Source organism: Melanerpes formicivorus, unplaced genomic scaffold (genome assembly GCF_026170545.1).
Source record: "Melanerpes formicivorus ecotype bairdi unplaced genomic scaffold, bMelFor1.0.p_v2 SCAF_37, whole genome shotgun sequence".
Classification (NCBI taxonomy): Eukaryota; Metazoa; Chordata; class Aves; order Piciformes; family Picidae; genus Melanerpes; species Melanerpes formicivorus.
The window spans coordinates 1240969-1253844 of record NW_027142389.1 but is presented as its reverse complement, the minus strand read 5'-3'; the positions used below and the strand labels follow the sequence as shown (position 1 = coordinate 1253844).

At 47.9% G+C, this 12876-nt stretch overlaps 1 protein-coding gene across 2 annotated transcripts in view; it reads right to left on the bottom strand.

The window, feature by feature from the left end:
* Nucleotides 1–12876, bottom strand: part of LOC137450661 (gamma-aminobutyric acid receptor subunit alpha-3-like) — a 69089-nt gene that overhangs the window by 21215 nt on the left and 34998 nt on the right. For both annotated transcript variants that reach the window (XM_068157474.1, XM_068157473.1), the window contains exons 4-5: nucleotides 12149–12216; nucleotides 7467–7687 (exon numbers count right to left, since the gene is read on the bottom strand). In XM_068157474.1, the coding sequence (XP_068013575.1) occupies nucleotides 7467–7687; nucleotides 12149–12216 (289 nt within the window). The remainder of the gene's footprint in view (nucleotides 1–7466; nucleotides 7688–12148; nucleotides 12217–12876) is intronic.

Below are 12876 nucleotides of genomic sequence, written 5' to 3'. Positions count from 1 at the left end.
GTTTTCCTCCAGACCAGAGTGCATACACTGCTGCTCACTCCTGCTCCCCTCCCTACATCCCTCACACATCTTTCACTCCTTTCTTGCAGCCTCTCTTGCACACACTCATCTTTCACAGCACTAATTAGCAGAGGTATTGAGGTGAGCTGTGGAATCAGTCAGCTCAGGGGAGAGCCCACATTCCCCTTCTGCTCCCCCCTCCCTGGCCTTCCCTGCCACCTCCTGTTTGTGGTGATGGACTCCTTAGCGCCATATGCTTTGCCTAATGAAACATCAAAATGTCAGGCTAAGAGGGATGTATCTCCCTTCCCAGACAATTACCACTGCCTCTGCAGCAGTTGGTTAAGAGAGCCTGCCACAGAAAGTCTCACCTTTGTCCCTTAACCTGTTCAAGAGAGCTCATGGCCTGCTAGCCACGGCAGTTGGCTTCATTATTCTGATGCCCTGTTCAGGTCTAGACACCTGAGCCCTGAAATGCCATTACAAAGCCTAACCAGCATCTGAAAACCAGTGAAGCTGCCAGGAGTACATGTAAATGGAGGTCCTAGATTCTCCTTCATCCTCCCTTTCTTTGGGAGACAGACAGACTGAAGGATATGTTTTTTAAATGCCATGGCTCCATGTTCTTCAAGCAGCTCATTCCCAGGAGCCTTGTGATGCTGCCACCCTGGCATCTGCCCAGCCCTACACACAAAAGTAAATCCAATACTTCCTCATTCACACAAAACTTGCTGAAGGTAATCACAGAATCACAGAATCACCAAGGTTGGAAGAGACCTCAAAGATCACCAAGTCCAACCTGTCACCACAGACCTCATGACTAAACCATGGCACCAAGTGCCACATCCAATCCCCTCTTGAACACCTCCAAGGATGGTGACCCCACCTCCTCCCTGGGCAGCACATCCCAATAGCAAATGACTCTCTCAGTGAAGAACTTTCTCCACACCTCCAGCCTAAACTTCCCCTGGTGCAGCTTGAGACTGTGTCCTCTTGTTCTGGTGCTGGTTGCTTGGGAGAAGAGACCAACCCCCTCCTGGCTACAACCTCCCTTCAGGCAGTTTGCTGTTCAGATCTAGACACCTGAGCCCTGAAATGCCATTACAAAGCCTAATCAGCATGTGAAAACCAGTGAAGCTGCCAGCCCTCACACAACCCAGCTGCTCCTCTGGCTCATCTGTCCCAGGCACTGGTGACAACTTATGCAGAACTGTCTTGAAACCAGACTCCAAACTCCTCCTGTGTTCTCTTCGCCTTGCTGGCACAATGGCACCGCAAGTGGAACATCCAGGCAAGAAACCATGTTTTTTCCCTTTACAGTCATGGGAAGTCCTTTGAACTGCTCAGCACAATGGCAAGAAGCGTGAATCAGGCTAAACAGACCTCTCCCAGGGCTGACGGTGCAACAAACCACTTCGGCTTTGTTCTCATGGTTACCAGGAGCTTAGCAAAGCCTTTGATGTGTCATTAGAGCCCCTGTCGTTACCTGCGTAGTGCTGCACCACGAGTGAGAGCCTCAGCCCCATTTCTGGGACGCAAATGCAGTAATCCCTTGGTGTATGTGTGGTACATAAACATGACAGCACCCTGCACAGCAGAACTGACTTTGTTTATGCCAGGGATATTGCTTGAGCCTTGTCCTGATTTCTCCTCTATGAGATTCATTAATAACCACAGTCAGGCCAAATAGTGTTTACAGTTTAGGCTGTGTGAGAATCTAGGTTAGGTTTAATTGCTGAGGTTTGAGCTTGAAAGCCAAATTGCTTCTAGGATCCTTGTGCTGGATCTGAAAGCACTGAATTCACTTTTACATCCTCCCCCAGCCCTTGGAGATTTCAGCCCATGATGGCAGAAATGCAGCAAGGTAAGGTGAGCTCTGAAGAGAACTCTCCCTCCTGGGACAGCTTCCTTACAAAAGCCTGCCTGCACAAAACCTAGCCTGGGAAACGGGTCATGTTTGCCTGTGGATCCACTCTGGAATCTGTCGAGCAGGTAAAAGCAGGATGTGCAAATCCCATCTCCTCTATTTGTCTGCTTGAGTGTTTAGCAGTCTAGATTTGGTCTGCTCAGGTCCCTCTGTGCTGTTGTCTAGGATCAGCCCTGATGTGGGATGGAGGAGCTGGTGTTGTGAGGTCCCAGCCGCTGCCTCTGCAGAAAGGAGAATGATGGTTGCATCTTCAGCATGTGGAAGGGTTCTGTAAGCTCCAGCCTGCAGCTTTCACAAGTTGCCCAGGCTTTACAAAACCCAGGCAGTAAAGACAACCCAAAGCCTTTGCTGGGAGGGGCACTGCAAAGCTCTCAATTAAAAAACCAGCCTGGAGAGCTCAAAACCCTGAGCGTGCTGCAAGAGGTACAGGACTTGTTACCTGGGCTTCAACAGCCCTGGTAGGACTGCACATGTCCTGGGTGCCTTTGTACTCAGTCTTCCCCTCTGTTCTGTCTCTGCCTCATCCAGGGGTTCACTGACCCTCCTTCACAAGTGCTCATGCACTACCACTAAGGACTTCACATGGTCTCTAGCAATACAGGTTCTTCAGGCAGTCTTCAGGCAGGCAGCTGAATTCTGTCAGCCTGGCAGTTAAAGAAAACATCCTTAACATGCACACCTTGAGCACATATTGTCTGGGAATCACTCTGACACCACACCTCATCATGTCACTCTGACAGGCCTTGTGAAGAGCAGGAGAGCTCTTTAAGGCTCGAATTCACAAAGTTGAATCCCTTTGGCAAAGCGTTAAGCTTTCTCTATTTTCATATGCTTCAAGGCCAGGAAGAACCAGAACATCATCTCCGTGCCCCACGCAGCCTGAGCCACAGAGTACACCCAGAGATTGTTGCAGCAACTGAGTTTTTGTCTGCACTTTATATAAATCCAAGCACAATTCCCAGTTTGCTGCACTCAGGTCTGACTCCAGAGCTTTGAGGTCTCAGCTGGGCTTCTGTGAACTACTTGGATCTTGTAGGAGCTCCACTAACGAGATCGCAGAGGCAGGGCTACACAGTAAAACCGTGTGCCCTGTGCCCTCTAAGGCAGCTGGAGCAGCAGGGAAGAGGCAAAGGGATCAGAAATCCTGTCCCTTCCTCAGCAGACAAAAGGAGGGGAATAAAGGAATGCAATTTTATGGTGCAGTTGCAAAGGCCATCTTGTCACCCAGATGCCAAGGCCTGAGTCAGTGATCAGATGATTGCACTGTGATGTTGCATTGATCCATGAGGAGGCTGTGCCCTAACTGAAGGAAATCTCTGGCTGCTCACCTACGACTGGTGTGCAACTCCTTCAAGCTCAGGTCAGTGATAAAGAGGCTCTCTCCAGGAGCTATAAATATTGTCACACAGGTGTAATTTCGCTGGATGCATGTGTCAGAGTTGCTGTTCCACCAGAGCAACTTCATCTATAAATGTAAACCTTGACTAAGAGAAGTGGGCTTTCACAGCAGGATAAATAGCAAGAGACATGCCTCTAATTGCACATCAGCAGAACTGATCCCTCAGAGGATATTGGCTAGTACAAGGTAAAGGAGTAAGATATATCTCAGCAGTCAAACACCGTGGCAATGTACCAGTCTAGACTGAGCCTTCAAGGGATCACCTGGGCAGCCCTGCCAGTCATGGGGAAATCTGGTGGAGGTGCAAACTTGATCCTTCATCAGCAAGACAGAGTGTGCCTCTGGGATTTGCATTTTGCTGGATGTCAGATATGTGAGGCTGAGATTGGCTTCCTGGTCCTGCCAGTTTCTAGGGGATGTTTCATGTGCATGCCCCTAGGCATGGTGGAGAAAAATAAATGTTCCACTTGAACATAAAATGTGTGTCTCCTTCCAGCCCTATCCGGGGAGGAGGTTCCAAAGCACCTAACAAAGGAGAAGTGATGCTATTTTCATCGTTTTAAAGGGCAGTTGAGGTGTGAGTGTCTATGAGTGGCAGAGCCAGGTAGGACTTGCTCTCTGAACCTCAGGCTGATGCACAGTCCTGGGCTATGCAGTCTTGCGTCTGCCTTTCTGGCAGCTTCATACACATCTGTGCTAAGGAAAAGATCTCCATGCACTTCAGCTCCTGGTAGTGTGCAACACAACACGTGACAAAAGGATATCTGAGTGGTCTTCTCACCTCTTACAAAGCCTCAAAGATACATTTAAAGGGGGCAGGAGTACATGCAAATGGAGGTCCTAGATTCTCCTTCATCCTCCCCTCCTTTGGGTGACAGATAGACTGAAGGATGTGTTTTTAAAATGCCATGACTCCATATTGTTCAAGCAGCTCATTCCCAGGAGCCTTGTGATGCTGCCACCCTGGCATCTGCCCAGCCCTACACAGGAAAGTAAATCCAATACTTTCTCAGCCACACAAAACTTGCTGAAGCTAATGGCTCTTTGCTGACTAAAGAAGAAGTGAAATGATATAAAAGGCCTGAAATTGAGTCCTTTTTTTGGTGTCTTATGCCAGCAGTTCCTACAGAACTTTATAGTCAATGACACAAATGGGCGGAGTGTTAGTCATCCACATGGAGGTCAGAGAGCTGGGAGCAGAACCAAGCCCTTAAGTCAGGTTTGGTTTCTCTCTCCATTTGCCCCATCTGCCTCAGGAGCCTGAGATTCCTGATGGGTGGAGACCTAAATCCCCAGGGCACTGGCAGGATTAGCTCACATTTGGGAACTGCTGCACAAACGCAGAGCACTGTTTACCACTGTAGGTTGCAAAACTTGCTGACACTATCTAGACTCGAAGCCAGCTTAACTATGGAAAGATGAATTTCTCTCTGGTTCTAAAATAACAGAGGTGAAAGGGCATCATCTTGGCACACAGTCTCCAGTGAAGCCTGGTAATAATTAGGATTGGCTTGAAGATGGAAGCAGAGAAAACAATTCTTTTGAGAACAAAGATTCAGAGCTTTCCAAAGCAAACTCAATAGCTTTCCTGTGTATGTTTGAGTACCTTGTTGTTTCATTTCTAAGCCCATTTACCTCATAAGGCAAATTAGTACATCAGCCCCAGGTGGCAAGCATTATTTATGTGGGTGAGTAGCTTACAAGCATCCAGAAATAGCTGAATAGTTTGGGAACTAATGTGCAATTAACCCAAAGGCTTTTCATTCCATGCTCTCCACCTGTTGCAGCTCAGTGATAAATGTATGTACTGGGGCTGTTGTTGAGGAACCTAGAGGATATAGAATCATAGAATCAATAAAGTTGGAAAAGACCCCAGAGATCCTCAAGTCGAGCCTATTACCTAACACCTCATGACTAAACCATGGCTCCAAGTGCCACGTCCAATCCTTTTTTGAACACCTCCAAGGATGGTGACTCCACCACCTCCCTGGGCAGCACACTCTAAACTTCCCCTGGTGCAGCTTGTGACTGTCCTCTTGTTCTGGTGCTGCTTGCCTGGGAGAAGAGACCAACCCTCACCTGTCTACAACCTCCTTTCAGGTAGTTGTAGAGAGCAAGAAGGTCTCCCCTGAGCCTCCTCTTCTCCAGGCTAAGCAACCCCAGCTCCCTCAGCCTCTCCTCACAGGGCTGTGCTCAAGACCTCTCCCCAGCCTTGTTGCCCTTCTCTGGACATGTTCAAGTGTCTCAATGTCCTTCTTAAATTGAGGAGCCCAGAACTGCACATAGGACTCAAGGTGTGGCCTAACCAGTGTAAAGGTGAGTCCTGAGAGGATGGAGCCAGGCTCTGCTGGGTGATGCCCAACGACAGGACAAGGGCCAATGGGTGGAAGCTGAGGCACAGGAAGTTTCACATAAATATGAGGAAAAAATTTTCCCTGTGAGGGTGACAGAGCCCTGGAGCAGGCTGCCCAGGAAGGTTGTGGAGTCTCCTTCTCTGGAGATATTCAAGACCTACCTGGATGTGTTCTTGTGTAATCTGGTGTAGGTGATCCTGCTCTGGCAGGGGGGTTGGCCTGGATGATCTTTCAAGATCCCTTTCAGCCCCTGAAATTCTGTGATAATGATCACTGCATGACAGCAAAGGGCTTGCCTGGGCTGTATGGGACCTGTAATAGATTTTATAGCTTGTAAAGTTTCCTATTCTGGGCTTTGTGTGTGTGTTTCTTCTCCAGTTTCCAGGCTGGGGTTCACCCCTTCTTGTTCTGGTTTCGGTGTGCATGCAGAAGTGGTGGGTTTTGCTGTTCCACCTGCTGTGTACATTGGTACCTGGACTCCTGTTTGGTTTTGTTTTCCCTTTGTGTCATCTGATATCCCTGCAATAGAGAAGTAAATTGCCCTCATCTCAGCTTTTCCTGGCTCCTTTCCCCCTTCTCTACTCAGAGGGGAGGGGGTGGGCAGGGAAGGAGAAAACCCCTCCGTAACTGGACTGCTGTCACTCAGCTGCCAGCTGAGTCAAACCCAGGACAATAAGCTGGTAATTTTTTCTTCCTAATGATGTGCATTGATTACACAGATTTGGATCTTTGATTCCACGAAGTAGGAACCCTCCCCCCTTCCTCCCCTATTGTTCTCACAAGCAAGCTTGGGTTCATTAGATGTTTCCAAGGACTCTGATGTAACATGCTGAGCAAATTTAGATCTAGTCTCAAGCTGCTGGAGAAGAGCAAATTCTCCCATCTTAATCCTCCCCTACTGGAAACCTGAACACTGGAAACCTGAATACTGGATACCTGGCTTCATATTCCATCAGAGATCAGGAATACCTGACACCAACTCCATAAACTAGAGATCCCAACACTTCTACCTCATCACATGAATGACAAAGATCAATGTGGATGACAAGAATAAAGCTACCTGTAAAAATGTGCCTGAGGTGAGGCTCAGTGAGGGTACACAGGTAGGAAACGAGCAAGCAGGGAAACCATCAGGGTAAGACTCAACTGTGCCAACAAAGTCTGTGGGAATTTGCATGGGGCTTGGTTTCTTCTCTCAGGCAACCAGCACCAGAACAAGAGGACGCAGTCTCAAGCTGCACCAGGGGAGGTTTAGGCTGGGGGTTAGGAAGAAATTCTTCACAGAAAGAGAGATTGGCCATTGGGATGTGCTGCCCAGGGAGGTGGTGGAGTCACTATCACTGGAGGTGTTTAGGAAGAGACTGGATGGGGTGCTTGGTGCCATGGTTTAGTTGATTAGATGGTGTTGGGTTATAGTTTGGACTCAATGATCTCAAAGGTCTTTTCCAACCTGGTCTATTCTATTCTATTCTATTCTATTCTATTCTATTCTATTCTATTCTATTCTATTCTATTCTATTCTATTCTATTCTATTCTATTCCATTCCATTCCATTCCATTCCATTCCATTCCATCCCATCCCATGCCATCCCATCCCATCCCATCCTATCCTATCCTATCCTATCCTATCCTATCCTATCCTATCCTATCCTATCCTATCCTATCCTATCCTACTCCATTCTATTCCATAAACCTTGCTGTAACCTGCTGTACCCTGAGGTCTCATCCTTGTCTGCATGTGTAGAGGGACCTGGAAGCTGGGTGGCCCAGGAGGAGAGGAGCTTACCTCATGGTGTACAGGAGGGTGCCGTTGTCTACCAGGCGCAGCAGCTTGTTGGGCGTTGTCATGTTATGGGCGACAGATTTCTTCCCGTTGTGGAAGAAGGTATCAGGAGTCCAGATCTTGCTGGCCAGCAGGTTGTTCAGGGGAAGTATTTTCATGGGCCCATCGAACTTCAGCCTTTCATCTCTCCAGGACTGCCGGAAAAAGACATCAATAGTGTATTCCTTTGTGGAGAAAGGAGAGAAAAGTCAGCCTGGTTTTCCTCAGCTCCTCCTTGGCAACAAGCTGGTTCAAGGTTTGGCACACCTTGGTTGACATGAAGCATGGTGCAACAAAAAAATCAGGGATTAATGGCAGTGGAGAAATCTGTGGAGGACAGAGAGCATTTAACATATTTTCTGCAATGAATTACAGATGACCCCAAACCTTGTGTTTCTGACCATGGCCTACACTGGCCAGCCCTGGGCTAACCCTGCTGCACCACCACCTTTATCCAGACATTTCAGGAGAGGGAACCATTGTGTGCAGCTACACAGGAAGTTAAAAGGGCAAAACTAAAGTTCCTGGGAATGGAATTTGGCCTGAACACTGGGACTGAGACCCTTGCTCATAAGAAAAGAAAACCCAGAAGCTTCATGAATGTTACTGTGTTCCCCCAGGCCAGCTCTAGAAAAGCATTGACCCAAGGACCTCACAAACTTGCAGTACAAGATCCTGTGACCTTCTTTTCTTATTCTTCCTTCTTTTTCCTTCTTTTTCTTTTCTCCTGTTCTTTTTTCCCCCCCTTTATTCTTTTTCTTTTTTTCTTCTTTCAGCTAGTGTTGAAACCAATTTTCTTGGCCAAATTACAGTAGGGGCAATTGGAACTCATCTCTTTAAAATCCTGCAGTCAGGAGCAGCTCCTCTCTTTGTGCATGCAGCCTCAGAAACCACTTTACCAAGCAGCAAGAGGTGCTGCAGCTCTATGGGTATTCCCAGGGCAAGATTAAATCCATCTGCCCAGTGCCTGGCATAAAGGACTGCTGTTCCCTGTCACCTGAGCCACCTCATGTCCTCTGAAGTTCCATGTCACTTGTGGTAAAGTCTTCAGCCCATTAGCATGAGCTACACCATTGTTCACCTCTGCAACACATCTCCTCTTTGCTAACCAAGGCTCTCATTAGCTCATGAGGCTTTCAGAGAGAGCTGAGGGCTTCTGAAAATCTGTCTGTCCTACTTGTTCCTCTCCTGCTCTCACAGACCCTTACTCTTTATTTGCAGGTTCCTGGAGGCTGCAGGACCAACTGAGCTTATTGTGTGTGATTTTCTCTCCTGCAGCTCTTCTCAGCAGCGCTTAGAAGTTTCCTACAGGTCACAGAAATTTCTCCAGGTTTTGCAGCAGATGGCAGCTGAACAAAAGCATCTTGCTAAAGAAATTCATTCCTGCTCCCTGTCCACAGAGCTCCTCCTGCTTAAATGTGAAGTTTCTGAAGCCTGCCTGGAGGAAGCAAAGAGAAGATCTCATGTTCCCACAGGCTCTGCCCTGTACAAGATATTCTGCCCTTTCATGGAAGCAATCTTCACTTTGTGGCTTTAAGCTCAGTAAAGGGAGAAAATGAAAGCAATGAGCCTCTGTGCAGACCCAGGAGGTAGGTTTGGGGTAAGTGCTTACCAGGGGAAGAGCTGTTTTATTCAGAACTTCCCTTTCTTATTAAAACCAAACCAAACCAACCAACCACAAACAAACAAACAACCCAAACCCAAACAATTCTCTCCCCCCCCATAAAATACCCAACCAACCAAAACCCACATATACACAAAAACAAACAACAAACAAACAAAGAAGCAAAACTTTTACACAACTTCTCAGGGCCTGCTCTTTTCTTTTTTATCCTAATGACTCATTCCCCCCAAAAGGAGAAACTATGTTCAGCTTCTTCCCCTCTTTTCTGTACTCCTTTCCACGACAGCACCATTCCCAAATCATCCCTTCCAAGGAGCATGCTTAGCTCTATGATATGCTCTTCTCTGCCTCATAAAAGTGACCAAAACCTGAGTTTGTCTCCAGAGTTCATCCATCAGAGCATGAAAATCCCTTGAACTTTCTTTTTTGTCCTGGGGACTGAGGGAAAGCTGCAAGAGTTTGCTGCCAAAGATTCAGGCATATGTCAGGTCCTATCAGGCTTTACTTTCCAAACCAAACCAAAAGAAAGATTAGAAGTCCCTTGAAGCATCTCATGATAAAGGTCTCCACGTCCTCCTCAATGCTTTGTAACCATCTGCTCTTCTCCACTCTCCACATCAACTTTACCTGCCTCTCCTCCATCACCACAATTACAGTCTCTGCTGCATCAAGATGCACAGGGGAGGCTTTTCCATCACAATGAGTAATGACTGTGGGAGGGATAGGAGCCAGATCACCAGGAAGATGTGAGTGGAGAAGAAGGGACTTCCCCACTTCTGAGGGGAAAGGAACCACAGCAGTAGGCCAGGCTCTCCTCAAGCTTCCTGAGGAGAAAGGATTTCTCTCTCTTTCTCTCACGTTTCAGCACACTGAAACACATTTGCTATGCATTTGTAAAATGCATGGAACTAAAGCATGCAAAGGGGAAATAATTTATTATTCCTTAACTGTCTGCCTAATTTTAAATTCATTTTGTCAAATCACAGTGCAGAGAATACCTTCCTCTCCTCAATACCTCATATTTCTTCTTCACAGTTCATTATACACACTCCCTTAATCAAATATGCTCCACCTTGGAAGTAATTATCAGATACTCCCCAAGGGCTCAGATTGCTGAATGTATTATGGGGCTCTGCTGTGGCAGGAAAGCAAGCCAGATAGAGAGAGAACTCAGATGACATTAATACTCTTGGCTGTGCTGACATCAAGTTAACTTCTGACCCTGCAGGGAGTGGCCTTTCCAAAGCAGTGTGGGGTTGGGTGATAGGGCTAGTACCCGAAAGAAAGGCAGGGATTTTATTTCCTCCTAACTCCTCCATTTGCTAGCACAGGACTGTCAGTGGGACAGCTGAAGAGATGTTCATGGCCATATTGGCCAATGAAAACCCAACAGCTCTGGAGGTGGGGCCCCAGGAGTTGCAGGACATTGCTTCTCCCTAACACAGATGGTGAGAGCAATGTCTGCTCCCTCTCCTGAAGTGGGCTCCCTCCAAGGTCAGGACTGCCCACTGCTGGCTCGGGCTATGCCAGCAGCAGGTCACCCCTGGGACTGGATGTGCAGGAGGATCTCAGTGCTGAGTGACTGACTGTCCTCATGTGGCACCTTGAAAAGCTGAGCAACCGTCAACAGTCGACTCTGCTCTGTGTGCCTGGGTGCATGTGGAATATGAAGTGCAAGAAATGCTGTTGAGAAAGCTCACTATTAATTATGCTCCACAGTCCTCTTTTAATTAGAAGACAAACTGTTGTGGGAATACAAGCCTAAATTCAGACCTCAGGCCTTTTCATTAATCATTTTCCCTGAACATGTCAAAATATTGCAATCAGTTCACTCTTTTTTTCCCCCTTCCTCTTTTGCCTCCCTTCTGGTTCAAGCACTAAGGTCAGTTTGATAGTGAACCATCTCTTCTGGCACATCTACCAAAAAAAGTCAGATTCTGGCATCCTCCTCTCTTCCCAGGGAGTGCCCTTCTTCCTCCATGTGCCATCAGGTCAAGGAAGGCAGTGAGGGCATTTGTTCAGATATGAAATGGGTGGAGCATGCTACATACAGGTCTTGGTCCTGTAGGCAGACCTCCCTACTTCATTAAGTTGCACTTACAGAAGAGAAAAAGGCTCTGAAGCCTGCAGCATGCTTGAGCAGTGCAAAGGCACCAGCCCTCAAGGCTGCATTATCCACTGGTTTCTAAAAGCCCAAATGCACCTCAGAAACAATCTGTGGCCACCATCCATACTGAGCTCCCCATGGCCTGCATGATGATGCACTGCATCAAGAGAAGCATAGCCAGCAGGTCAAGGGAAGTGATTCTCCCCCTCTACTCCATTCTGGTGAGACCCCACCTGGAGCACAGTGTCCAGTTCTGGAGCCCCTAATACAGGAAGGATCTGGAGGTGCTGGAATGTGTCCAGAGAAGGGCCACGAGGATGAGCAGAGGGCTGGAGCACCTCTCCTATGAGGACAGGCTGAGGGGGCTGGGGTTGTTCAGTATGGAGAAGAGAAGGCTTCAAGGAGACCTAATTGTGGCCTTCCAGTATCTGAAGGGAGCTACAAGAAAGCTGCTGAGAGACTTTTAGGATGTAGTGATAGGACTAGGGGGGATGGAAAAGAAATAGAAATGGGTAGATTCAGATTGGATGTTAGGAAGAAGTTCTTCCCCATGAGGGTGGTGAGACACTGGAACAGGTTGCCCAGGGAACTGTTGGAAGCCTCATCCCTGGAGGTTTTTGCAGCCAGGCTGGATGTGGCTCTGAGCCACCTGATCCAGTGTGAGGTGTCCCTGCCCATGGCGGGGGGGTTGGAACTGGCTGATCCTTGAGGTCCCTTCCAACCCTAACAAGTCTATGATTGTATGATGAGGCACGTTTGTGGCCAGGCAGGCAGGTGGGATGCTTCCTCATGTTCCTGTTGTTTAAGAAAGTCCCAGTTTTGCCCAAATTGTCGAGCGATGAGGGTGGGGCACAACTGCTGCAGCTGCAGGAGAAGCCATCCCTTCACATAAGGCAAGCAGCCAGTGGCACCTACCATATCTGTGTCCGAGACCGGGCCGAAGCTCGTCACGTAGATGTCTGTCTTGACTTCAGTTACGCTGTCTGGGATGAACAAAAAGGAAAACAAGAAAAAGAGAAAGAGAAAGAGGGAAAAGGCAATTAGAGAACTGAATTTGCTTGTACATGTAAGGCTCTGGGTTTTGGTACATGGTGGCTTTTCCTGCCAGGCATCTCCCTAGCAAGCCCTCAGCCAGCTGGCGTTGTGCTCTCTGCTGTGCCCCGAACAATGGCTGATTTTATCACTCCTAATTGGGCAAATTCATCTCTGACGTAGCTCTGCTGCTTTCCACACTTACAGGAGGGGGAGTGTGAACTGCACAGCCAGACAATGTGTGCTTACACAACCTGTGTGGCTATAGGATACACAATGTGCTGCAGATCCACACGGTTTCAAGACAGAGCTAAGCCCTGATGCTTTGAAACTCCTTTTCATCTGAAATCCCTTTGTGTCTCCCAGCCTGATAAACAGCCTAGCAATGTTCCACCCGTTTTAGGAAACCCTGGGTTTGTTACAGCTTCAGGCTTATCTGTATGTAAAAAGAATCAATACTCTGATTGCCTTTTACTGCCATCGTGTTTGCTGTTCTCCTAAGTGCCTTCCTCCCGGTGAGCAGCTGCTCTTGCAAAGCTGCTGCTCATCTGCATCACACGCTCCCCTGCACCCCAGGCTGTGCTGCCTTCATGGATGCTGAACAGCAGCCT